Genomic DNA, 24,661 nt, shown 5'->3' on the forward strand with positions numbered 1-24,661 from the left:
GATCACACCACTGCCAGGGTGACAGAGTGAGACTATCCAGATAGGTAGGTAGGTAGGTAGGTAGATGGATGGGTGGATGCATACATGCATACATACATAATAGATAGATAATGTCTGTTGAATTAATGGGTTCCATTATTCTGGTTGATTGTGACAGGCTTTCTTCCCTGAAGCTTAAGGACCACTGGGTTGGGCATGAGGGCCTGAAAAATGATGTAACAAAATCAGATGTGAAAATATCCATTTAAACTCAATCTCCGCTGGGCCCGGCCTTACCCTACTACAGGCTTACTTATCTCCCAAATGTCCTCCTAATCAATGATCGTGTCCAGCCCTCTGGCAGTGCACGGTGGGACAGCGGTGCTCTCCTCGGGTCTCAGTGCAGCGAGCAAGCCGGTGGTGAGCACAGGATGGGCTGGAAAGGATCTGTGAGTAGGATGGTGCAGGACCCTGTGCAAGGACAGAAACCCAGACACCAAATGATTAATATATCCGAGGACTGGGTTTCCCAGCCTAGTAGCCCAAGGAAAGGTAGCTTAAAGATATTCTCTAAAATTTTTCTTCTTTCACTGCTCTTAACTGAAGCTTGCAAAGGAGGTGATTGTACATCTCCATCCAAGAACCAAATTAGCACTTTGCTGGCATATATGGGAATGCACTTTATTTTCTTCAGAAACAGGGAATTAAGAGGTAAAAACAAACTCTGAATCAGGTGTTAATGTTATTGAATCTGAAAGATAAGGATAGAGTTCAGATTATTCTATATAATAAGTGGCTAGTATTTGAAAAGGACCTTCCCACAGCCTCTGAGAAAAAGGAAGTAGATCGTTGGTAGACAGATGACATGGTTGCTTACAGATATCAAATGCTAACAATTATGTAAGGCCTTGTGTGACCTAGTAACTCAGGATAAGGAATTACCTTTGATTCCAGGGCTATCTAGAAAGCAAGAGTTCATATAAGCAAGAACTTTAACTTGGAGAAATAAAAATTAACATCAAGGAGATTACTACTTAATTACATAAATGTAAAATGAGAATGTATTTCCTTGTTAAATTTTTGCTTACTCCTGGTGGAACTTAAGCATTTTTATGACCTCTGGGTGGTTTGTTTTGTGTGGGGAAGAGGGAGGAGTACACACACGTCTCTCTCTACATACATATATAGTATTATAATATGCGTCATCTTGCTGTACAAAATACTGTCATTCCAAACTGCCAATGATTGAGATACAAAATTACAGTTACAAATGGCATTTTAGGAACTATTTTTAGATTGTCTTCAAGGACTATGTTATTAATAGCACTAGTTTGTGTTTCAGTTGCTTTCCTGAGTGAAGAAAAGAGATAAACCTTCAAGCTTGACTTGCTCATTAACCAACCATTTCATGATGAGAGTACATTTCCTTTCACTACCTTCCTTTTGGAACTTACCTTCTTGGTAAATATTTCTGGGGTGTTTTGTTTAATCCAGTCAGTTACTCATTCACTGGGGCAGTCTAGTAGCAGAACAAGCTACTAACCTGAATGTTTTCCTATTGGAAAGCTGCAGGTTTAGCCTGAGCACCTAACGCCTTAGTAATGAAGATTGATTCAGCTCACCACCCACCCAATCTCCTTGCCTTCTAGCAATGGGCTTGTTTATTCAGAAAATTCCTTTTTCCTTAAAAAAAAAAAAAAGAAAAGAAAAAGAAAAAAAAAAGGCAGGGACAGACTTAATATGCTACCTTAATTTTTTAAAATTTTCTTTGAACAGACTTTAAGGGGATGGGGCAGTGGTGTTGTAATCACTTGATTTTTCAACACCCAAGTGTGTGCTCTTTCTCTGAGGGTTTATTTCAGTCTATAACTTAAAACTATACTGATGAAGAACTAACTGATGGAGCTGCTCTACACCCTTCAGGCAACTTTCTGTGACTACTGTTTCTCATATTTAAACTTTCAATAAAGCTTGAGGTTTTGCTCTTCAAGAAAAGATCATCCATGTTACTCATTAAAGGCAGATCCACATGATTGAACAAGCACTGAGCAGAAGGCCAAGCAGCCAGCCTCTTCCAAGAACTAAGGCACTTTGCTAGAACTTAATCTGAATGGCTCATACAAGGAGGTGGGAATCTCAGAAACCCAGAATGATTCTTTTCATTTTGCACGTGACCCTCCATACACTGGCTTGGTGAATCTCTTCTCATTTGTAGAAATAAGATTACTGGTATCTATATCACAGGGTTTGTATGAAAATTATGTGAAGTGATATACGTATAAAACTATACCAACAGTTCTATGCAAATGAAAATTCTAAATGTTTATTATTAGTAGCGAGAGAGGTGGGTGCATGCTGTGATGTGCCACCCAGATCCCCGCTTTAGGACTGGCAGACTCACTCTTCAGCACCTGGGAGCTCTCAGCTGAGACCTCTCCCAGGACTTGTCCTTGGTTGAAGAGAGACACTTTGCCCAAGGTTAAGCACCACCACCCCAGCGTGAGTCCATTGGGCTGGTCAAAGGGCAGGTGTGAAGGCACAGCCTACCACCCTTAATTTGGGACAACCCTGAAGGGCATCCCAGGTCCAGAGTCCCCTTAGGATTAGAGGATCTGCTGAGGGAGGCTTCTGATGTGTCTGCATTACAGTTCAATGTCTCCCTCTATCCAGTCTACTTCCCTTGCAGCCTCACAGGTCCCATTCCCAAGAGCACTCCTGCATGCACATCTCAGAGTCTCAGAGAACCCAACCTTGACAAATAGAATTATAGCTTATATGTTCTAGTTGATATTCACTCTTAGATGAGCAGACTTTACAATAAGAATTATAAAAGATAGATAGATATTTTATGCTTAAATTAGAAAATATGTAGGCCAACCAGGCACAGTGGCTCATGCCTGTAATCCCAACACTTTGGGAGGCCAAGGTGGGTAGATCACACTTGAGGTTGGGAGTTCAAGACCAGCCTGGCCAACATGGTGAAGCCCCGTCTCTACCAAAAGTACAAAAATTAGCCGGGTGTGGTGGCAGGCATCTGTAATCCCAGCTACTCGGGAGGCTGAGGCAGGAGAATCGCTTGAACCCAGGAGGCGGATATTGCAGAGTTGAGATCACACCATTGCACTCCAGCCTGGGTGACAGAGTGAGACTCCATCTCAAAATAAAAAAAAGACATTAAATATCAACTAGATAGTTGACAGGTAGATGCACATCCAGAATTTCCTTTCAAATTTCATTTTTTCTTTCTACATCTTTAAGGGAAGAAAGGCTTCCATAGTGTGTCCTGATATGGTTGGCAAGCCACTGGAAACTCAAGTCTGCCCAAATAACAAATCTACACCAACAGCCTACAGGAGATGGAAGGAAATGGTGTAGGGCAGGGGCAATGGCCCTCCCTTCAGATTAGATGACTTGCATAAAAGGTCAGGAATCACAAACTACATGCCTGCAGAGGGCCAGCTAGGAACATGAATGAAGTACACATGATGTGAAGTTGCTTGGACCGTGATCAAGCATGACACCAGCTTAATTATATTTCCTTTTGTTATTATTAATGTTTCATACTAATACCTGAGTACATTTTTCTTTTTTTTAGTTTTCTTTTTTTTTTTTTTGAGACAGGGTCTCACTCTGTTGCCCAGGCTGGAGTCCAGTAACATAATCATGGCTCACTGCAGCCTTGACCTCCCAGGCTCAGGTGATCCTCCCACCTCAGCCTCCAAAGTAGCTGGGACTACAGGTGTGCGCCACCATATCCGGCTAACATTTTTTTGTGTGTGTATTTTTTTATAGAGGTGTTTTGCCATGTTGCCCAGGCTAGCTGTGATTTTTCTTAAAAAAAAAAAAAAAAAAGTACAGAAAAACTTAAAGTCCCTTTTGACCTACCATTTTCCCCTCATTAAGATGATTACTTGGAGGTGAAAAAGAAAAAAGACAAAAAAAAAAAAAGACTGTTACTAAGTCCTATCTATTCTACCTACCAGATATCTCTTGAGTACATTCACTTCTCTCTACCCACTGCTGCCTCCACAGTGTAGACAAGCTTCATCTAACAGCTGGTCTCCCTACCTCTGCTCACTGCCCCTCCAGTCCACTTGCCTGGCTTAAGCCAGGCCCTCAGGGACCTGCTTTCTAAGTTTCCAGCCTCTTCTCCCAACCTTATTCCCCTCCCACTCCACATTCCAGTCAGCTTTAACCTCTTTTGGTTACTCGGGCCTCAGGCTGCGTTGGCTCTGGGCCTTTGCATAAGCCGTTCCACTGCCCAGACGCAGGCTTAGTCAGTCCCAGCGGATCTTCATCTCCACCATCTGCTCATCTTTCAGGTCTCAGTTTACAGGGCACTTCTTCTAGGTCATCTTTCTGCCCCCCCACCACCACCTGCTCCCCAAATACCTTCTCCTTCCCCAGTTGTGACACCTATGGCCCCTTATTTTGATTTGTGTTTGTTTCTCCTCTATTAGACCTGGGATCTATGAAAACAGGGACAATGTTTTGCTCACTGTCATATCCAGCATGTAGAGACCTGCCTGGCACAGAGGGAACACTCTTTAAATAGATGTTGAATAAATGTTGGGAGGGAGGGAATGAGAATGGATCCAGGTAACTTATGAATGGGTTGTTTGACTATGGACCCTGAGTCTCATGACAGGAGGAAAGACAGGAGATTTCACAGTTCTTTAGCAGTAGGAGTTGCTGTTTTTAAATTTACCTCTGTGGGCCCTTACTTGTAAGCAAGGCATACTTGTATCTCAGAAATTATTTCATCTTACATTATGTTTTCTTAAAGGTTTATCAACTCACAGATCTGAATCCTTTAAGCAGCTTTAGCTTATTCCTCTGTCTCTTCCACACTAATATCATACTTTGTGCAAATTTTTTTCAATTATAAACATTTATTGAGCACTTATCTAGTAGTTCTGGGCGTGCAAAGATGATTTGATTATGATCTTAATTTCAAAGATCTCCCTGTTTAATAGAGGAAAAAATGAATTAAACCACATCTGCCGGGTATGGTAGCTCACACCTGTAATCCCAGCACTTTGAAAGGCAGAGGTGGGAGGATTGCTTGAGCTCAGAAGTTGGAGATCAGCCTGGGCAACGTAGTGGGACACCGTCTCTACAAAAAGTTAGCTGGGCATATGGTACTCCTGTAGTCCCAGTTACTTGGGAGGCTGAAATGGGAGGATCACTTGAGCCCAGGAGGTTGACGCTGCAGTAAGCCATGATCACACCACTGCACTCCAGCCTGGGAGACAGAGCAGGACCCTGTCTCAAAAGAAAAAAGAAATTGAACCCTATCAGACTGTGTATAAGTGCCCTGATAATTGTAAATACAGGCTCCAATCGGAGCTGTAGAAGGGAGCAGCTAACTTTGCAGAGGGGGGAAAGGTAACAGAAAAGAAGTGCTACCTACACTGAGTCTTGAAGGATAAGCAGGAGTTTTCCAGGTGACCAGCGGGTGAGAGACCATGAAACAACCTGGACAAAAGTAATGAGACGTGAACATACGGGTACCTTCAGAGATTGTCCATACATCAGTGTGGTTAGAGGAAAGAGGGCAAGAGGTAGAGAGTAGGAGATGACACAGAATACCAGCAGGAGTGGGACTGGGAGGGACCTCTGGACCTCCCGAATAAGGGGAGTGGATTCTGTGACAAGGGATGAACAGCCCTGAAAAACAGGGTGGCAGCAAGAAGTTGGATGAGAGTGAAGCTGATAAATTAGAAGCAGGAAGAGACTCAAGGGCAGGACATTGGTCAGGAGGCTATAGCAATAATCTAGGTAGGATATAATGAGGACGTGAGCCAAGGCAGTGGCACAGGAGTGGATGCTGCCATCCCAGTTTCTGCAACAGTCATATTTCTGGTAACCTTTCTGGAGTGCTGAAGGACTAGAGAGCAACCAGACAAAAATTTTAAAAAAAAAATGTAAAGGAGGGGAATAGAGATTCTTGGGGCAAAAGGAAAAAAGAGAACTGTTCAATAAAGAAAGTACAATCATAGCACTTTACTTGGCTCTGCAGTGAGTATTTTCATAGTCATAATTGTGTTGATTCTAATTGTTGGTTTTCAGCTTCTAGAGCAAATCCATAAAGCTGGGAAGACAGAATAATGGTATCAGAATAAATGTTAAATGTAAATGCTATTACCCTAGACAATGTAAAGTGAAGATAATAACTGTCAGAAAGGGACAGGGTGAAATGGAAGTAGGAATCAAAATTGATAGGCCAAGAACTAGCAGGAAACGCATATTTTTTGGTGATGGAGAGGTAATTGCCAGAAGAAACAGCTTTTAAAAAATTGACAATGGTGGGCTGGGTGCTGTGGCTCACACCTGTAATCCCAGCACTTTGGGAGGCCAAAGTAGGTGGATCACGAGGTCGGGAGATCAAGACCATCCTGGCTAACACAGTGAAACCCCATCTCTACTAAAAATACAAAAAAAAAAAAAAAATTAGCCAGGTGTGGTGGCAGGCATCTGTAGTCCCAGCTACTTGGGAGGCTGAGGCAGGAGAATGGCATGAACCCGGGAGGTGGAGCTTGCGGTGATCCAAGATCGCACCACTGCACTCCAGCCTGAGTGACAAAGTGAGACTTCATCTCAAAATAAATAAATTAATTAATTAAATTAAATTAAATTTTAAAAATTGACAGTGGTCTCCCCTAGGCAGTAGCTTTAGTTGTGAGGAAGGCCTGGGTAAGGACTTGTTTATTTTCATTATAAACCCTTTTGTACTATTTGATTTATTGTTACCAGGTGCATGAGTCTTTTGATTAAAATATTTTTTTAAATTTTAAATGCATCTATCCTGGTGATATTTCTTGTCTTCATGGAGATATTATACACAAACATCTGAAAAACAAAGCATATCAGATGAATTAGGTATAGCCTCCCCAAGGTAATTCCCTGAGACATTTAGTCACCTTCCTACCCAGCACTTTGGGAGGCCGAGGTGGGTGGATCAGGAGGTCAGGAGATCGAGACCATCCTGGATAACACCGCGAAACCCTGTCTCTACTAAAAATACAAAAAAATTAGCCGGGCGTGGTGGCGGGCACTTATAGTCCCAGCTACTGGGAGACTGAGGCAGGAGAATGGCATGAACTCGGGAGGCGTAGGTTGCAGTGAGCCGAGATCATGCCACTGCATTCCAACCTGGGCGACAGAGCGACGCTCCATCTCAAAACAAAACAAAACAAAAAAAAGAATAAGTATATTCACTTCCGTTATCACAATTCAAGACAAGTAGGCTTAAAAGCAGTCTCACTTTACTGCTTAAAGGCACAAAATCCAAGTGGCAAGCCTGAAATGTGGTTTGCATATTAAATCAGTGCCTTTAAAATGTTTGACCTTAACCCAGTAAGAAATACTTTTGTGCATGACTCAGTACCCACACACTCACATAACTGAAACAGAACTTTTAAAAATGAATAGCCCTGTTTATCTATTAAGAATAGTTCCTATAACAGTGTTATAGGAATACTGCTATATGGAAGAAGTAATATTAAGGGTAGTGTGTACTAGGCGTTGTTCAAGGAGCTCTATAATATTTGTTGATAAGATTCTGCCACCACTTTTGAGATGGGTGCTATTTTTACTTCCACTTCAGAGATTCAGAAAATTATGCTTAGAGAGGTTGAGAACTTCTCAAGATAAGCAGTAGAACTGTCAGTAGAACTGTTACCTTTTACTATGTTAAGATGTGCTTCAAAATTTCTATTTCCTTTTTTTTTTTTTTTTTTTTTTTTTTTTTGAGACGGAGTCTCGCGCTGTCACCCAGGCTGGAGTGCAGTGGCCGGATCTCAGCTCACTGCAAGCTCCGCCTCCCGGGTTCACGCCATTCTCCTGCCTCCGCCTCCCGAGTAGCTGGGACTACAGGCGTCCGCCACCTCGGCCGGCTAGTTTTTTGTATTTTTTAGTAGAGACGGGGTTTCACCGTGTTAACCAGGATGGTCTCGATCTCCTGACCTCGTGATCCGCCCGTCTCGGCCTCCCAAAGTGCTGGGATTACAGGCTTGAGCCACCGCGCCCGGCCTATTTCCTTCTTTTAAGTATTTTTCATTTTTTTAAATATCACTCAGTTTAAATGATTTTAACAATCCACTACTGTAATTATGACCCACAGGTTGGGAAACACTGCACTAAATTAATCACTCCTTTTTTTCCCCTCAGATTGGAGAATGTGCTTATGAAATTTAGAGCTTATTTCTCAGATCAGTTTAACCTTCTTAGGAAATTACTTGTTACTGATGCATAAGAAAAAATTGTTACATAAAGTTAGCTTCTATCATCTTTGTTAATTAGCATGGCTCCCTTCTTTTCATTTCTCTTCTCCTTCCTTAAAATTTTCTCTCTTTTTTTCATCTTTAGTCCTGTGTGGCACATATTAGGAATAGCTAAATTTATTTCTGGAGTTATATTTAGATATATATCAGTTACACACTGATATTTCTTGGGTTTTGCCCATATGTCCATTGGTTTGCACTTGCCACAAGAAGTACAGATTTCAGCCAACCATCTGCTATGCTTGTGAAACTATCAAAACCCAACCTTCCCTCAGTATTGGAATCTCGTGATTTTTTTTCAAATGTAGTAAATTTCATGTTTAAAATGCACAATAGGGCTGGGTGCAGTGGCTCACAAGCTCTGTAATCCCCACACTTTGGGAGGCCAAGATGGGAGGATTGCTTGAGGCCAGCAGTTCGAGACCAGCCTGGTTGACATAGACCCCCTCTCCATTAAAATAATAATAATAATATAAAATACATAATGATAAGCATCATTTGTCATGTCCACACATTTAAGCAAAAAATTATGCTGAAAATAAAATTATGATGCTTATTGATGCACTAATAGAACTTTAATAGACTGATTTAGTTGTTTTGATTTTTTTCTTATTAAATTAAGACCTACAAGCAGCTGTTGAAGAGATACTGCCAAGCCTTAAAAAAGATGATGTGTCCATCTATTATGTGAGCAGAACTTCTAACACAGATGGGGTTGACTCTTTCCTGGACAAAGTGGATGAAGTATCAGCTGAACCTACCCCTGAGTCATGGAGGTCTGAAGTCACTTTTTCCACTCCTGCCTTATACATCTATACTTCTGGAACCACAGGTAAAAATAAAGGGGGGATTCCCCAAAAAAATGGATCTGAAGGAGTTAAATGTTGGCACAGGTTTTCAAATCTCTTTCTTTGGCAAAACTTATTGGATAACTAATACTTCAGGAGATTTAGTTATTTGCCTGTGGGAACTGATCTTATTTCATAGCATGTGATCTCATTTGGGTTTCTCCAAGCTATGCATATTTTCCCCCAGTTGGTATAGAACAGATAAAGAGGTTAACCAAGAACTACAGAAGGAGTTATGATGATGAATGAGATTTGACACTGAATGGGTAGTTGGAATTGTTTTTCATGCTTGTTGTGTTTTGATTATATTATGTCCAGAGTCCACATAGACTTTATAATTGATTATAAATGGAACACAGGAGAAGACCAGTGAACAATTGGGGGTTCTGTTTATATAAATGTTTTAACCATTATCTTCCCATACAACACTGATTTGGAGCTGTTTGGTGCTGTGGATGTGGGGTGGCTATAGCATAAGGCCTAAAATACTGTATTTCATCAAATCTAGGATGCCTTCAACTGTAAGCTGCACCATTAGGAGCCACTAAGAAGAAACACTGCCAATTAACAATGTCATGGGAGCACTGCTATATGGAAGAAGCAATATTAAGGGTAGTATGTGTACTAGGCATTCTTCAAGGGGCTTTACAACATTTGTTGATAAGATTCTGCCCCTACTCTTGACATGGGTACTATTTTTACTTCCATTTTAGAGATTCAGAAAATGATGCTTAGAGAGGTTAAGAACTTCCCAAGATAAGCATTAGAACTGTCAGGATTCACCTTGGAGGCTGATTCCACAGCTCATACAATTGACAGCTCTATCCCTAGTACCTTCTTGTTTATTCATGTGATAGATATTTAGTGTCTGCCTACTATAGGCCAGGAAGACCAAAATGTAATAATAGGAAGCCTGAGGGGTATATTTAAAAGAAGGACAGGAAGCCAGCCCCAGCATGCCAATTACTATTATCAATATTGGAAAATTGAATCTGTGAGTCTTTTACCTCTGTTGATTAAAATTTTAATTTAATGTAAGCAGGTAATACATGTCTTCTCCTTGTTAAATAATCAACAGACCAGGCTAAAATGTCCTTTGAGCCTTTTATCTCAGCTACAGCTGACAGGAACTGTCTCCTTCGCCTCGACAGGCCCTCAGCACCCACCTGAGCTCACAGTTCCTGGACCTGAGTTTAACCTGATTGTTGGCCTCACTTCATACGGTCACTTTTGCTAAGTATTTCAGTAAATGAGAAGAAGCCAGAATTGATGTATTAAAGCTGGTACCCAAAACATAATGCCTCTCATTTTTTTATTTTTTTATTTTTATTGCCAGGCCAACAGCAAGGTGAGCTGGTACAATTAACCAATTGCTTCTGCTGCACGCAGACATTCCCTTAACATATGGGACTTTTATCATCATTTCTTAATAGAATGGTAAAATCAAATTGTAGATGTTTATTTGGGAAAGGATTGAGCCCTTGGTTAGTGAGGGGGAAATCCAGTCTTAGTACTGTGTAAACAAGTATGAAACTTTGTTATAATGCTGTTTTCACAGTCAAATAGAAAATCCCTTTTAGGGAGAAAAAGGAGAATGAGCATTCTCTGATTTAATCTCTTAAGTCAGAATTTATATTTAATTGGAAGACAATTGAATGGGTGTTTATTTTACTTTTTTCATTTTCTCTGAATCAAATATTTGCTAGGCCAAGCACAGTGGCTCACATCTATAATCTCAGAACTTTGGGAGGCTAAGGCAGGAGGTTCACTTGAGCCCAGAAGTTTGAGACCAGACTGGGCAACATAGCGAGACCCCATCTTTACAAAAACAGTAAAAAATTAGCTGGCATAGTGGTACACCTTGTAGTCCTAGCTACTTGGGAGACTGAGGTGGGAGGATCACTTGAGCCCAGGAGTCTGAGGTTACAGTGACGTGCCACTGCACCCCATGCTGGGTGACAGAGCAAGGCACTCTCCGTAGAAAAAAAAAATGCCAAGTTACTCTTGTAAACATTAATTAAAAGAATTCATTTAAACAGTTGGAGAACAAATGTCCCTGTTCCTCAAAGGAAGTCGTTAGCACAAAATTATATAATAGTTACCAAATATTCTCATTTCTTCATTGATACAAACTCTTAATTTAGGAAAGTTCTGAAAGTACTTCAAGGCAACAAAGATGAGCATTTCTTTTTTAAAAATTCAGAGGCCAGGCACGATGGCTCTTATCTACAATCCCAACACTTTGGGGCCAAGATGGGAGGCTCACTTGAAGCCAAGAGTTCAAGATCAGTCTGGGCAATAAAGCAAGACCTCGTCTCTACAAAAAATATAAATAAATTAGTCAGGCATGGTGGTGCACACCTGTGGTCCCAGATACTTGCGGGGATGAGACAAGAGGATCACTTGACCTGAGGCTGTGGTGAGCCTTGAACACCACTACACTCCAGCCTGGCAACAGAGTGAAAGCCTATCTCAAAAATAATACTAATAATAATATATAAAACAAAACAAAACAACTGGCCCATTGTCAAAGAAAATGAATTTTGAATTGTGTTTACAATAATGGTAGGTTGCTGACCATATTTGTCTGCCTCGGAACAAGTTGCTGCTATTTGGGCAATATCCGGTGAATGTACCATCAAGTATTGAAGAATCTGAGTCAACAGAGATCTGTCTTCCTCTTCATGAAGTCTACTTACCCACTCAGATCTGAAACTCTTAGTCCCCTTCCCAGTGACTTCATGCCCTCCCCAATTGAACTGTTCTTCCATGGGAAACAATATAAGCAAACACTTAACAGAAGAAAATCTTACAAAAACGTATATAAATTATGGTTAAGAATATGCAAACGCATTTAGTCTAATGTACTAAAACTACATGGAGATACCGTTTTTCACCTTTCTGACTGGCAAAGGTCCCAACATTTAAGAGCACACATTGACAAGGCTAGGAGGAAACAGGCATACTCATGTATTGCTGGTAGGAGAATGAATGGGGACACCCCTTATAACTGGCAATGTGGCAGTTATTTATCAAGATTACAAAGACTTTTTTTTTGAGACAGGGACTCAATCTGTTGCCCAGGCTGGAGTACAGTGGCAGGATCAGGGCTCACTGTAGCCTCAACCTCCTGGGCTCAAGCAATCCTCCCACCCAAGTAGCTAGGACTACAGATGCATGCTGCCACGCCCAGCTAATTTGTTTTACTTTTTGTTGAGGAGGGGTCTCACTATGTTGCCCAGACTGGTGCTGAACTCCTGGGCTCAAGCGATCCTCCTGCCTCAGCATCCCAAAGTGCTGGGATTACAGGACTGGCCATCTTTTATCTTTTGACACAACAATCTCACTTCTGTGAATTTATCCAAAAGATATGGTGTCATTCATATGTGAACTGCCATGTGGATGAGGTTCTTCACTGCAGCATCATTTGTAACAGCAAATAGTATAAATAAATTATAATAGACTCATAAAAGGACTTCTGAAGGAGCTGAGAAAGAGAATAAATAAATGAATAAGAAAAATCTCTATGTACAAACATGAACAAATCTCCAATAAACAGTGTTAAGCAGCAGAGACAAAAAACATGCAAAAGAGTGTGCTTTTTTTTTTTTTTTTTTTTGAGACAGAGTCTGACTCTGTCGCCCAGGCTGGAGTGCAGTGGCGCTATCTCAGCTCACTGCAACCTCCGCCTCCCAGGTTCACGCCATTCTCCCGCCTCAACCTCCCAAATAGCTGGGACTACAGGTGCCCACCTCCACGCCTGGCTAATTTTTTGTATTTTTAGTAGAGACGGGATTTCACCATGTTAGCCAGGATGGTCTCGATCTCCTGACCTTGTGATCCATCCACCTTGGCCTCCCAAAGTGCTGGGATTACAGGTGTGAGCCATCGCACCCAGCTGAGTGTGCATATTTTTTAATGGAAAAGGCAAGAACATATAAGGAAATGTTCATATTTGCTTTGTTTGTATAAAATAACTCCAGTACATAAGAAATCTCTCTGACTCCCAGCCTTCACATCTGTGGATTGGAGAATATAATTCTGTTTATGTCATACATAAACATGTTATGGAAATTAAATTACATTTTTTAAATTTCATGCAAAATGGTAGCCACAGAGCAGAAATTCAATAGACATTCATTCCTCTGTTTTCTGTTTCTCTTCAGATTACTACCATCTAACCATCTAACTCAGGAGTTAGCAATCTGTTGCTTGTGGGCCAAATACAGCTTCCCACCTGTTTTTATAAATAAAGTTTTATTGGAACACAGCCACACTCCATTTATGTGTATGTGTATGGCTGCTTTTGACCACAATAGCAGAGTTCAGTTGTTGCAACAGAGATTGTATGACCCACAAAGCCTAAAACATTTACTCTCTGGTCCTTTATAGAAAAAATTTGTCAACTTCTGGTCTAACCGGTCATGGCCCTTCCCAGTGCAATTCTCAAAATACAGGATGATTAATCTTCCTAAGCCAGATCTCTCTCCTACACTGTAAATGCCCAATCTTGGTTAACTCATACCTTCTCTTGTATATTTGCAAAGGTCTTCCAAAAGCGGCCATGATCACTCATCAGCGCATATGGTATGGAACTGGCCTCACTTTTGTAAGCGGATTGAAGGCAGATGATGTCATCTATATCACTCTGCCCTTGTACCACAGTGCTGCACTATTGATTGGCTTTCATGGATGTATTGTGGCTGGTAAGTTTTTCCTACAAAGTGTTGGAGGCGAGTGCACATTTACATTTTCTCACAAGGAACAGTAATATAAAATTTGGCTACGTTGCTGTCTGCTTGGAACAGTCTTCAATTTTGCTTTAACAATAAGGCTATTTGACTCATATTACAAGCAAGCATCTAAAATAATCTGTTTTTTCATGCCTGCTTATCTAATAATATAATGCTATAATTGTTCAGTATATCAAGAGAGAAACTCCTTTAAAATATTTTAGAGCTGGGTGCAATGGTTCACACCTGTATTCCCAGCACTTTGGGAGACCAAGGCAGGAGGATTGCTTGAGGCCAGGAGTTCAAGACCAGCCTGGGCAACAGAGCAAACCTCATCTCTACAAAAAAAAAAAAAAAAAAATAGCCAGGCATGGTGGCTCAAGTCTGTAGTCCCAGCTACCCAGGAGGCTGAAGTAAGAGAATTGCTTGAGTCCAAGAGTTCAAGATTGCAGTGAGCTGTGATTGCACCACTGCACTCCAAGCTGGTTGACAGAGTGAGACCTCAACTGTGAAAAATAAAATAAAAATAAAAAATTATCTGTATCTAGGTTATGACACTTGAATCTTAGATTCTATGTCATGTCATTTCCATCTTTAGAAACTTACATGTTGATCTCCATCAGCATCTGATTTAAACTTCTTCAGTTGTGTGCACTCTTCTGCAGCCTCCCGTTTCCACAGCTTTTCAGCTCTACTAGAAGGAGAGAAGATGGCAACTCCATCAGAATACTTGGCTTGGCTTGCCATCTCTTCTCTTTCCTTCTCAGACTTTACTATTCAAATTGGAGTTGCCATCCTCTCTCCTTCCAGGAGGATTTATGTCACTTGTATACATTACTGCAAAGTTCAATAGCCACCTCTTCCAGGAAGCTATCTGTAACTTTCTGACTGAACTAAAAAGCAACTTTTTCTCCCATGTAGCATTTCATTTTAAATAATCATATATGTATATATAAAAATATATACACATATGTATATACACACACATATATGTGTGTGTATATGCATGCATGTCATGGATGGATATTTGTGTCCCCCAAAAATGTATGTGTTGAAATCCTAACCCCCGATGTGATGGTATTAGCTGGTGGGGTCTTTGGGAGGTAATTGGGTCATGAGAGAAGCACCTTCATGAAAGGTAGTGCCCTTATCAGAAGACACAGGAGAGAGCTTCTTTCCTGACTCCGTTCTCTTCCATGTAAGGACACAGGGAGACGATGACCGTCCCCAAACCAGGAAAAATGCCCTCACCAGACACCCGATCTGCCAACACCTTGATAGGGACTTCCCAGCCTCCAGAACTGCAAGAGATATATGTTGTTTAAGCCACCCAGTCTGTACTATATTGTTATAGCAGCTCAAACACACACACACACACACACACACACACAAAATCCAAAAATTTGAAATCCAAAATGCTCCAAAATCTGAAACTTTTTGAGCACCAGGACACCACAAGTGGAAAATACTACAGATAAGTACTTAACACAAACTTTATTTTATGCACAAAATTATTTAAAATATTGCATGAACGAGCCAGGCACAGTGGCTCCTGCCCGTAATCCCAGCACTTTGGGAGGTTGAGGCAGGCGAATCACTTGAGGTCAGGAGTTTGAGACCAGCCTGGTCAACATGGCAAAACCCCATCACTTCTTAAAAAATACAAAAATTAGCCAGGCATGATGGTGCCCGCCTGTAATCCCAGCTACTTAGAGACTGAGGCACAAGAACCCACAAGGCGGAGGTTGCAGTGAGCCAAGATTGCACCACTGCACTCCAGCCGGGGCAACAGAGCGAGACTCGGGCCAGGTGCAGTGGCTCACGCCTGTAATCCCAGCACTTTGGGAGGCCGAGGGGGACAGATCACAAGGTCAGGAGATTGAGACCATCTGGCTAACACAGGGAAACCCCATCTCTACTAAAAATACAAAAAATTTGCCAGGCGTGGTGGCACACAGCTGTAATCTCACCTACTCAGGAGGCTGAGGCAAGAGAATCACTTGAACCCAGGAGGCGGATGTTGCAGTGAGTCAAGATGGCACCACTGCACTCCAGCCTGGGTGACAGAGTGAGACTCAGTCTCAAAAAAAGAAAAAAAAAAATAGAACAAGACTCTGTCTCAAATATATATACACACACACACACACACACGTATGTGTGTGTATATGTGTATTTTTGAGACAGTCTCACTCTATATATATATATATAGCATGAAATATTTATATTTATTTATATATATATATATTTTTTGCATGAAATCTCTGTCCCTCTCCCCTCCCTCCCTCTTAGGACCTCATTTGAATCTCTTACTGCAAGCTGACTTTTATTAAAATGACCTTTGTATAAGTCTTCTCCTCCATAGATTGGAAGCCCCTATCAAACAAAAGCATGTCTTACTAATTTTTTGCATTGAATATAAGGTACTCAATACTTGTTTGCAAATATAATTTACTTTTAAATTTCTGCCTTTCAAAGTTCACAAATTAAATATAATTGGGAGAATTTTTTCTACCATTTCTTTCTTCACACTTTCTTTTTGTTTGTTTGTTTGTTTTTGAGACGGAGTCTTGCTCTGTGCCCCAGGCTGGAGTGCAGTGGCACAATCTCGGCTCACTGCAAGCTCCGCCCCCCGGGTTCACACCATTCTCCTGCCTCAGCCTCCCAAGTAGCTGGGATTACAGGCGCCCGCCACCATGCTTGGCTAATTTTTTTGTATTTTTAGAAGAGAGGGGTTTCACCATGTTAGCCAGGATGGTCTCGATCTCCTGACCTTGTGATCCGCCCGCCTCGGCCTCCCAAAGTGCTGGGATTACAGGCTTGAGCCACCACGCCCGGCCTCTTTCTTGACACTTTCTATGCTTTCTCTGTAGGTGCTACTCTTGCCTTGCGGACTAAATTTTCAGCCAGCCAGTTTTGGGATGACTGCAGAAAATACAACGTCACTGTCATTCAGTATATCGGTGAACTGCTTCGGTATTTATGCAACACACCACAGGTAACACTACCCTGGTTGTACTATCATTTTGAAATGGGTAAGATGGAAATTCAAGTCACTTTGGGTTGTGCCAGGCTTTAGCTGATTTGCATATATCAGTTTTGAGTTTAGTATACAATTATCATGATAAAGTACTTGGCACTATACCTACCATATAGAGGGGACTTATTAGGTGGGAGTTCATATTATCATGATGATGATGATTATTTCCTGACTTTTTACTTGTTTTCACATCTTACCCCCCACCTAGCATATCATGCATTTCCCTCTCTGCTTACTAAAAGCCATTGTCAAAGCCCAGTTCAAATGATACCTCATACATTAAACCTATTTGGGTCACTCCAACAAAAGTCATTACTCTTCTCCCCTACGTCATTTTATTTCTACCCTCTGTGGCCCTTGTCACATTGCAGGAGTTTGCGTTCATGCCTCCCATCCTTCCTTGGCTATAATATCTTTGATGGCTGGAACCACATCTTGTCTCCTTGTTTTCTGTTATACCAAAACCATACAGGAAACTTTTACTTGATATTGTTTAATAAATAAATCCCTGCGTGACTTTGAAACCAACCAGCCAAGTCTGTCACCAAGCTGGGAACAGAGGCCCCAGGGCATCTCCAACGGCCTTGGATCTGCCTGGTTTGCAGATGTTCAGCTCTCGATGGGGTTGTTCTCAAGAGCTCCTCCTGCCCAGTCCCTCAACTGTCATCACAGATCTGGTATCAGATAGGATTTATCAACAGTGGCACTGCTGACACTTTGGGCTTTTAATTCTTTGCTGCATGGACTTATTCCGTGCATTGTAGAGTGTTTAGCACCCTTTGAACTTTGCCCACGAGATGCCAGTAGTAACCTCCCCACCTGCCCAGGTTGTGATCATCAAAATGTCTCCAGATACTGCCAAATATCCCTTGGCAGGCAAATGCTACCCTAGTTGAGAACCACTGGGCAAGACAATGCAGTAAACTTGCCAGATTCTAATCCCTTTCACCAGATTCTAGTTCCTTTAATCTACTCAGTCAACTTAACCTCAAAGGATCACTAAGTTGATAAATTGCTATTGATAAACACCTGTCGTGCTCACCTTACATACCAGCCGCTATGTGACGCAGAAAGAAGTGTCGGATGCTCTTCCCCCAGGTCTCTCTCACCTCGCTTTACTCAGTATCTGCCCAGATGTTACCTCATTAGGAGAGAGGCCTCTCCTGCTAATAATCAAACATATCACCTGCCCCTCACTGTCCAGCTTGTCACTGCATTTCATGGCACCTGTCACTCCTGACATACTAAAGGTTTATGCGATTATTGTCTGGCCCCCCCGCCCAATTAAATGAAAGTTGCATATGAGCAGGGGCTCTGTCCACTACCAGATCCACAGCACCGAGATCTGTAAATGACAAATCATAGGCATCAACAGATTTTGCGGACCGAACCTCTTAAATCCTTGACCCTGAAAAACATATAGTTGAGTTGAGGGAGCTAAAATGTTTCCCCCAAAATGTTTGGGCTTAGCACATATTATTCGGATTTTTTGGCATATTCAATAGATTCTTGAGGATCATCATTAGCAGTGAGTTGGGTTAGGGCGTTTTCCGCAGCAGTTTCTGTTAATGGCATTATTGAATTTTTTTCTCATTAATATTCCACGTGGCCCTCAAGATAGCATGTCTCTCCATTAACATCCAGAAATCCATATGGGGCCCTTCTGCTGGGCTTTTCTTCTCTACCTTAAAGACACTCCCTTGTCAGTTAGAAATCTCCTGGGGAGTGTGTGTTGTTTCTATACGTTCTAACGGGAGCTTCCTTTCAACTGGAGGAAAATAAGTATGTTTGTGTGTAGCTGTCTTAAGGCTTACACATATCCACATACACACATGCACACATACACACACACATGCATGCACTCTCCCAGTTTTTCTCTTACTGTTGTCTCGAATACTGGAAAACAAAGACAATTTGATTGGGGTTTTATGACTTCAAAATATACTATGATTTAATGCATAATCTTGAATGACCCCTGGACTTCCTATTTGCCAGTGCTTCCCCACCCCTGAGTTCTGTTTGTCTGGAAAATACTTATAGAAAGTATAATAAAAGATCAAAGTTATCTCAACAACAACAAAAAAAAAACTTCAGTTAAAGATTTTTTTTTGATCACAGGTCATCAGTCCAGGCACGATGGCTCATGCCTCTAATCCCAACACTTTGGGAGGCCGAGGCGGGCAGATCATTCAAGGTCAGGAGTTCAAGACCAGCCTGGCCAACATGGAGAAACCCAGTCTCTACTAAAAATACAAAAATTAGCGGGGTTTGTTGGCACGCGCCTGTAATCCCAACTGCTCGGGAGGCTGAAGCAAGAGAGTCGCTTGAAGCGGGAGGCAGATGTTGCCGTGAGCCAAGATTGTGCCACTGCACTCCAGCCTGGGTGACAGAACAAGACCCTATCTCAAAAAAAAAAAAAAAAAAAAAAAAGGAAAAGAAAACAGAAAGGAAACAATCATAGGTCATTAGACAAGCAGGAGATCTATGCAAAATTTTTTTTAAAAATCTAATCATGGGTCATCATAGGAAGTAGGAAGTCCAGATTCTGTGGGGTATGGGAAAGATTATATCAAAAAGACTTTGCAAAAAATAAAAATAAAAAAGAATGGGATAAAAACTAGAATGAATGGGGGAAGGGCCTAGATCAATGTAATCGGGAACTTCCTCACCCTTAGAGCTGCCTAGAATACGCTGTGTCTGGAGGGACTAACCCCACCAACGACTCCCAAGCACTGGATGCCAGGGAGGTTTGCAACCTCTGCCCTAGCAGAGCAGCTAAACCAATGACACCCATCCACACACATACATGGCCCAGCTCATCAGGAGGATCTGGGGCCAGTGCTGGGAGGTGGAAGCCACTGTGCTTCTCTGCCCTCTTCTCAGCCATATTCAGTAGCTTCTCTGGTAGAGCAGGGGGCTATGGAGAATGTTCCTAGCCACACTCAGTGGTTCAGATTTGGCTCCAGATACTTAAAGTAGTGCTGAGAGCAAGTACTCTGGAGTTAGTCAGCCTGAATCCTGACTCTACCATTGGAGCAGGATAGTTAACCTCTCTAAATCTCAGCTTCCCATCAGCCGACAAGGAGATAATAGTACCTACCTCACATGAGGTCTACAAAGACAACATGAGATGATATACGTAAACCACGTAGTAGCTGGAACTTAGTAAATGCTCAACACATGTTGCCATTATTATCATTATCATTTTCCATGCCTAACAGTGTGTCGCTCATAATAGGCATCCCATACATATTTGTTGAATGAATCAATGAAAATTCTGCCCACTTACACAAAGAAAGAAATAAGGGAAAACATTCTACTTAATCACTCTCATCTGAGGTTGAGTAGGGGATTAGATAGCAAAGCTGTTGACCTAAGTGATTTTTAAAATATTACAGTGAATATTTTCTATTTATTTTGCCATCTTCCCGCATTGTTTTTGGGCCTTTCCTTTCAGAGCGCCTGTTTGTAATGAAAGGCCATTCTGATTCATTTCTTGCAGTGTATGATTGTCACCTCCCATTCGGTTTGCGTAGTTGCCTAAAAACCATGTCATCTAGGGAAAGTTATTTACTGGAACATGATATTGCTAAAGCTCGGTATTTCTTTCCTCCAATTACAGACTGAAGCTACAGCAAGGGGTCTCAGTGAGGCTTTAGGCCACCTGCTGGAGTGTGGGAGGAGGAAGACAGAAAGGGAACCAAAAAAGAGTTCCAGCGGCCACACATAGAAGCATGATATTTCAAAGGAGAAATAATATTGACCAGAACCCTGAAAAAGCTGAATAGACTCAACTTACCTCTAGTGTTGTCTGCATCCCCCCAAAATTAGATAACCTCTGTGGTCCCTTCTAGCGTAAAATTTCTGTCTCTGCATCAGCTTCATTCTGTTCAAAAAAGAGAATGGATGGATGTGTTGTAGCACAGAGTGGAGGGTGGCCAGTATGACTGGGGCCCAAGACAGAGGGAGGCCAAAAGAAAGAGGGAAGGGGCGCAGGATCAGGAAGGTTCGCCAGGGAAAGTGGGCTTTGAAGAATACAGAGAAGTTCTGCAGGCAGGCAAGAAAAGAAGGGGTCCTGGCCAGCAGGAAAATCACGTGAGCAGTGAGATGAAGGACCCAGCATACTAGGGACTGCAAGCAGTCTGGCAGGAGGTGAAGCTGAAGGGCTGGGTCAGGTGGCAAGGGCTTCACTCTGCTGAGACTCAAATGTGAACATGACAAGCCATGACTAAAGGGCCCTACATGGAAGAGTGATGTGGGAGATGGCATTTTTAGACAGTCCTTTTGGCTATGGTGGGAGAATACACAGAAGGACGAAGGGCCTCTTGTGTAAAGCAAACAGGTGGAAACTTGTCCAGGCAGAAGTGTAACATATTAATTATTAAGAACAGGGACTCCAGAGTTTTCCTAAGGTGATAAAGAGCTTCTGCCCTTTCACCCCAAAACGAGGAGATGAGAAAAACACACACAAACACCATCATCTCAGAAACTAAGAGACATTGCAACCATGAACTACATAGTATAGGAAGCTAAAAGATAACAGTGACTGACATAATAGGCTGAGAAGGATGAAACTTAAGAGGCAAGTCCCAACAAGAAGGTTGTTGCCTTCCTGAAAGCTGAGAAATTGCAGGTGCTGAATACAGCTGAAGGTGGGATGAAGTGTCAGGCTTAAAACAGGGGGGTTATTTGAAAATCCGTGTAAGAAGTAAAATACAGAGGACAGGGGATCAAGGCAAACGCGAGGCAGGACTAGATTGTGGCTCCAGACAGAGCAGCATGCGGAGGCTTGCATTGTGAATTTTAGCTCCAGATTGACTGCAAGAACTAACCAGCAATCCTGAGAGGACCCACAGACCCTCTGAAAGAAGTGGACTGCTCCTAGAGGACCTGGGAGACACCCCAAATACTATGATCGCCCCAACTGTGGAAGTGGAAAAGGGAGACCCTCATCTCCCGAACACACACTGGAGAAGCTGAAGGTCTGTTTGCAGAAGAAGTTCCCAACTTTACCTGGAGCTGAGTCAAGAGCCAAACCGAGCAAAATACAGAGGTAGAGGAAGCTGTAGAAAGGCCCTGGGAGCTCGCTGGGTCCCCTAGCAGCCCATTCCTGCCTGGCACCACAGGGATCCATCAGGAGGGTGGACAGAGGAGCAGGGGGTAAAACTCCACAGGGAGAAGGAATTCTCTAGCTGAACTTTATGACAATTTGAATGGGGCAAGAAGAAACTCCTGGCCAGAACTCCAGGGAGGGTACGAATCTGGCTTGCAGACCCCACAGGTGGGGAAGAACTAAAGCCTTTTCTTTAACAGCTGGGAGGCAGAAAGCCTTGGGCAAGTTTTCAAGCCTGACTCGCCCTCCACCTGGAGACAGACTCGGGGCTGTTGTGGGGGCACGGTGGGAGTAAGACCAGCCCTTCAGGTTGCCTGGAAGCTGGATGAGGCCTGTGACTGCCAGTTTTCCCCCACTTCCCTGACAACCTGCATGACTCAGCAGAGACAGCCATAATCCTCTTAGGTACACAACTCCAGTGACCTGGGAACCTCGCCCCATCCCCCACAGCAGCCACAGCAAGACTGGCCCAAGGAGAGTCTGAGCTCAGACAGGCCTAGCCCTGCCCCTACCTGATGGTCCTTCCCTATCCACCTTGGTAGCAGAGGACAAAGAACATATAGTCTTAGGGATAATAGGGCCCTGCCCACTGCCAGTGCCTCTCCACACTACTGCAGCTGATGCTTTCTGGAAAGTACCACCTCCTGGCAGGAGACCAACCAGCACAAAACAGGGCATTAAACCACCAAAGCTAAGGACCCCGATGGAGTCATTGCATCCTCTGCCACCTCCACTGGAACAGGTGCTGGTATCCATGGCTGAGAGACCCATAGATAGTTCGCATCACAGGACTCTGTGCAGATAACCCCCAGTACCAGCCTGGAGCCGAGTAGACTTGCTGGGTGGCTAGACCCAGAAGAGAGACAACAATCACTGCAGTTTAGCTCACAGGAACCACATCAATAGGAAAAGGGGGAAAGTACTATATCAAAGGAATACCCCATGGGACAAAATTCTGAACAACACCCTTTAGCCCTAGACCTTCCATCTGACGGAGCCTACCCAAATGAGAAGGAATCAGAAAACCAGCCCTGGTAATATGACAAACCAATGCTCGTCAACATCCCCAAAACATCACACTAGTTCACCAGCGATGAATCCAAACCAAGAAGAAATCCCTGATTTGCCTGAAAAAAAATTCAGGAGGTTAGTTATTAAGCTAATCAGGGAGGAACCAAAGAAATACGAAGCCCATTGCAAGGAAATCCAAAAAATTTTATAAGAGTGAAGGGAGAAATATTCAAGGAAATAGATAGCTTAAAGAAAACAAGAAGCAAAAATTCAGGAAACTTTGGACACACTTTTAGAAATGCAAAATGCTCTGGAAAGTCTCGGCAATAGAATTGAACAAGTAGAAGAAAGAAATTCAGAGCTTGAAGACAAGGTCTTTGAATTAACCCAATAAAGATAAAGAAAAAATAATAAGGAAATATCAACAAAGCCTCCAAGAAGTCTGGGATTAAATGACCAAACCTAAGAATACTTGATGTTCCTGAGGAAGAAGACAATTCTAAACACTTGGAAAACATATTTGGATGAATAATTGAGGAAAACTTTCCAGTCTTGCTAGACCTAGACATGCAAATACAAGAAGCACAAAGAACACCTGGGAAATTCATCACAAAAAGATCTTTGCCTAGGCACACTGTCATCAGGTTATCCAATGTTAAGACCAAGGAAAGAATCTTAAGAGCTGTGAGATAGAAGCACCAGATAACCTATAAAGGAAAACCTATTAGATTAACAGCAGATTATCAGCAGAAACCCTACAAGCTAGAAGGGTTTGAGGCCCTATCTTCAGCCACCTCAGACAAAACCAGTGTCAGCCAAGAATTTTGTATCCAGCGAAACTAAGCATCATATATGAAGGAAAGATACAGTCGTTTTCAGACAAACAAATGCTGAGAGAATTCGCCATTACCAAGCTACCACTATAAGACTTGCTAAAAGGAGCTCTAAATCTTGAAACGCATCCTGGAAACACATCATAACACAACCTCTTTAAAGCATAAATCACACAAGACCTATAAAACAAAAATACAAGTTAAAAAGCAAACAAAAAACAAAAAAACAAAAATTCACAGGCAACAAAGAGCACGATGAAAGGAACAGTACCTCACATTTCAATACTAACATTGAATGTAAATGGCCTAATTGCCGCACTTAAAAGATACAGAACTGCAGAATGGCTAAGAACTCACCAACCAACTGCTGCCTTCAGGAGACTCACCTAATACATAAGGACTCACATAAACTTAAAGTAAAGGAGTAGAAAAAGGCATTTCATGCAAAAGGACATGAAAAGCGAGCAGGCGAAGCTATTCTTATATCAGACAAAACAAACTTTAAAGCAACAGTGGTTAAAAGAGACAAAGAGGGACAGTATAGAATGGTAAAAGGCCTTGTCCAACAGGAAAATATCACAATCCTAAACATATATGCACCTAGCACTGGAGCTCCCAAATTTATAGAACAATTACTAATAGACCTAAGAAATGAGATAGACAGCAATACAATAATAGTGGGGGACTTCAGTACTCCACTGACAACACTGGACAGGTCATCAAAACAGAAAGTCAACAAAGAAACAATGGATTTAAACTATACGTTGGAACAAATGGACTTAACAGATATATACAGAACATTTCATCCAACAGCAGCAGAAT

At 42.1% G+C, this 24,661-nt stretch overlaps 1 protein-coding gene across 1 annotated transcript in view; it reads left to right on the plus strand.

Moving 5' to 3' along the window:
• The window catches only part of SLC27A2 (solute carrier family 27 member 2), a 53,683-nt gene that overhangs the window by 6,569 nt on the left and 22,453 nt on the right, over positions 1–24,661 (plus strand). The window contains exons 2-4 of the mRNA XM_050797169.1: positions 8,887–9,096; positions 13,660–13,818; positions 16,716–16,840. Coding sequence (XP_050653126.1) covers positions 8,887–9,096; positions 13,660–13,818; positions 16,716–16,840 — 494 coding nt within the window. The remainder of the gene's footprint in view (positions 1–8,886; positions 9,097–13,659; positions 13,819–16,715; positions 16,841–24,661) is intronic.

The sequence above is a fragment of the Macaca thibetana genome, chromosome 7, assembly GCF_024542745.1.
Source record: "Macaca thibetana thibetana isolate TM-01 chromosome 7, ASM2454274v1, whole genome shotgun sequence".
NCBI lineage: Eukaryota > Metazoa > Chordata > Mammalia > Primates > Cercopithecidae > Macaca > Macaca thibetana.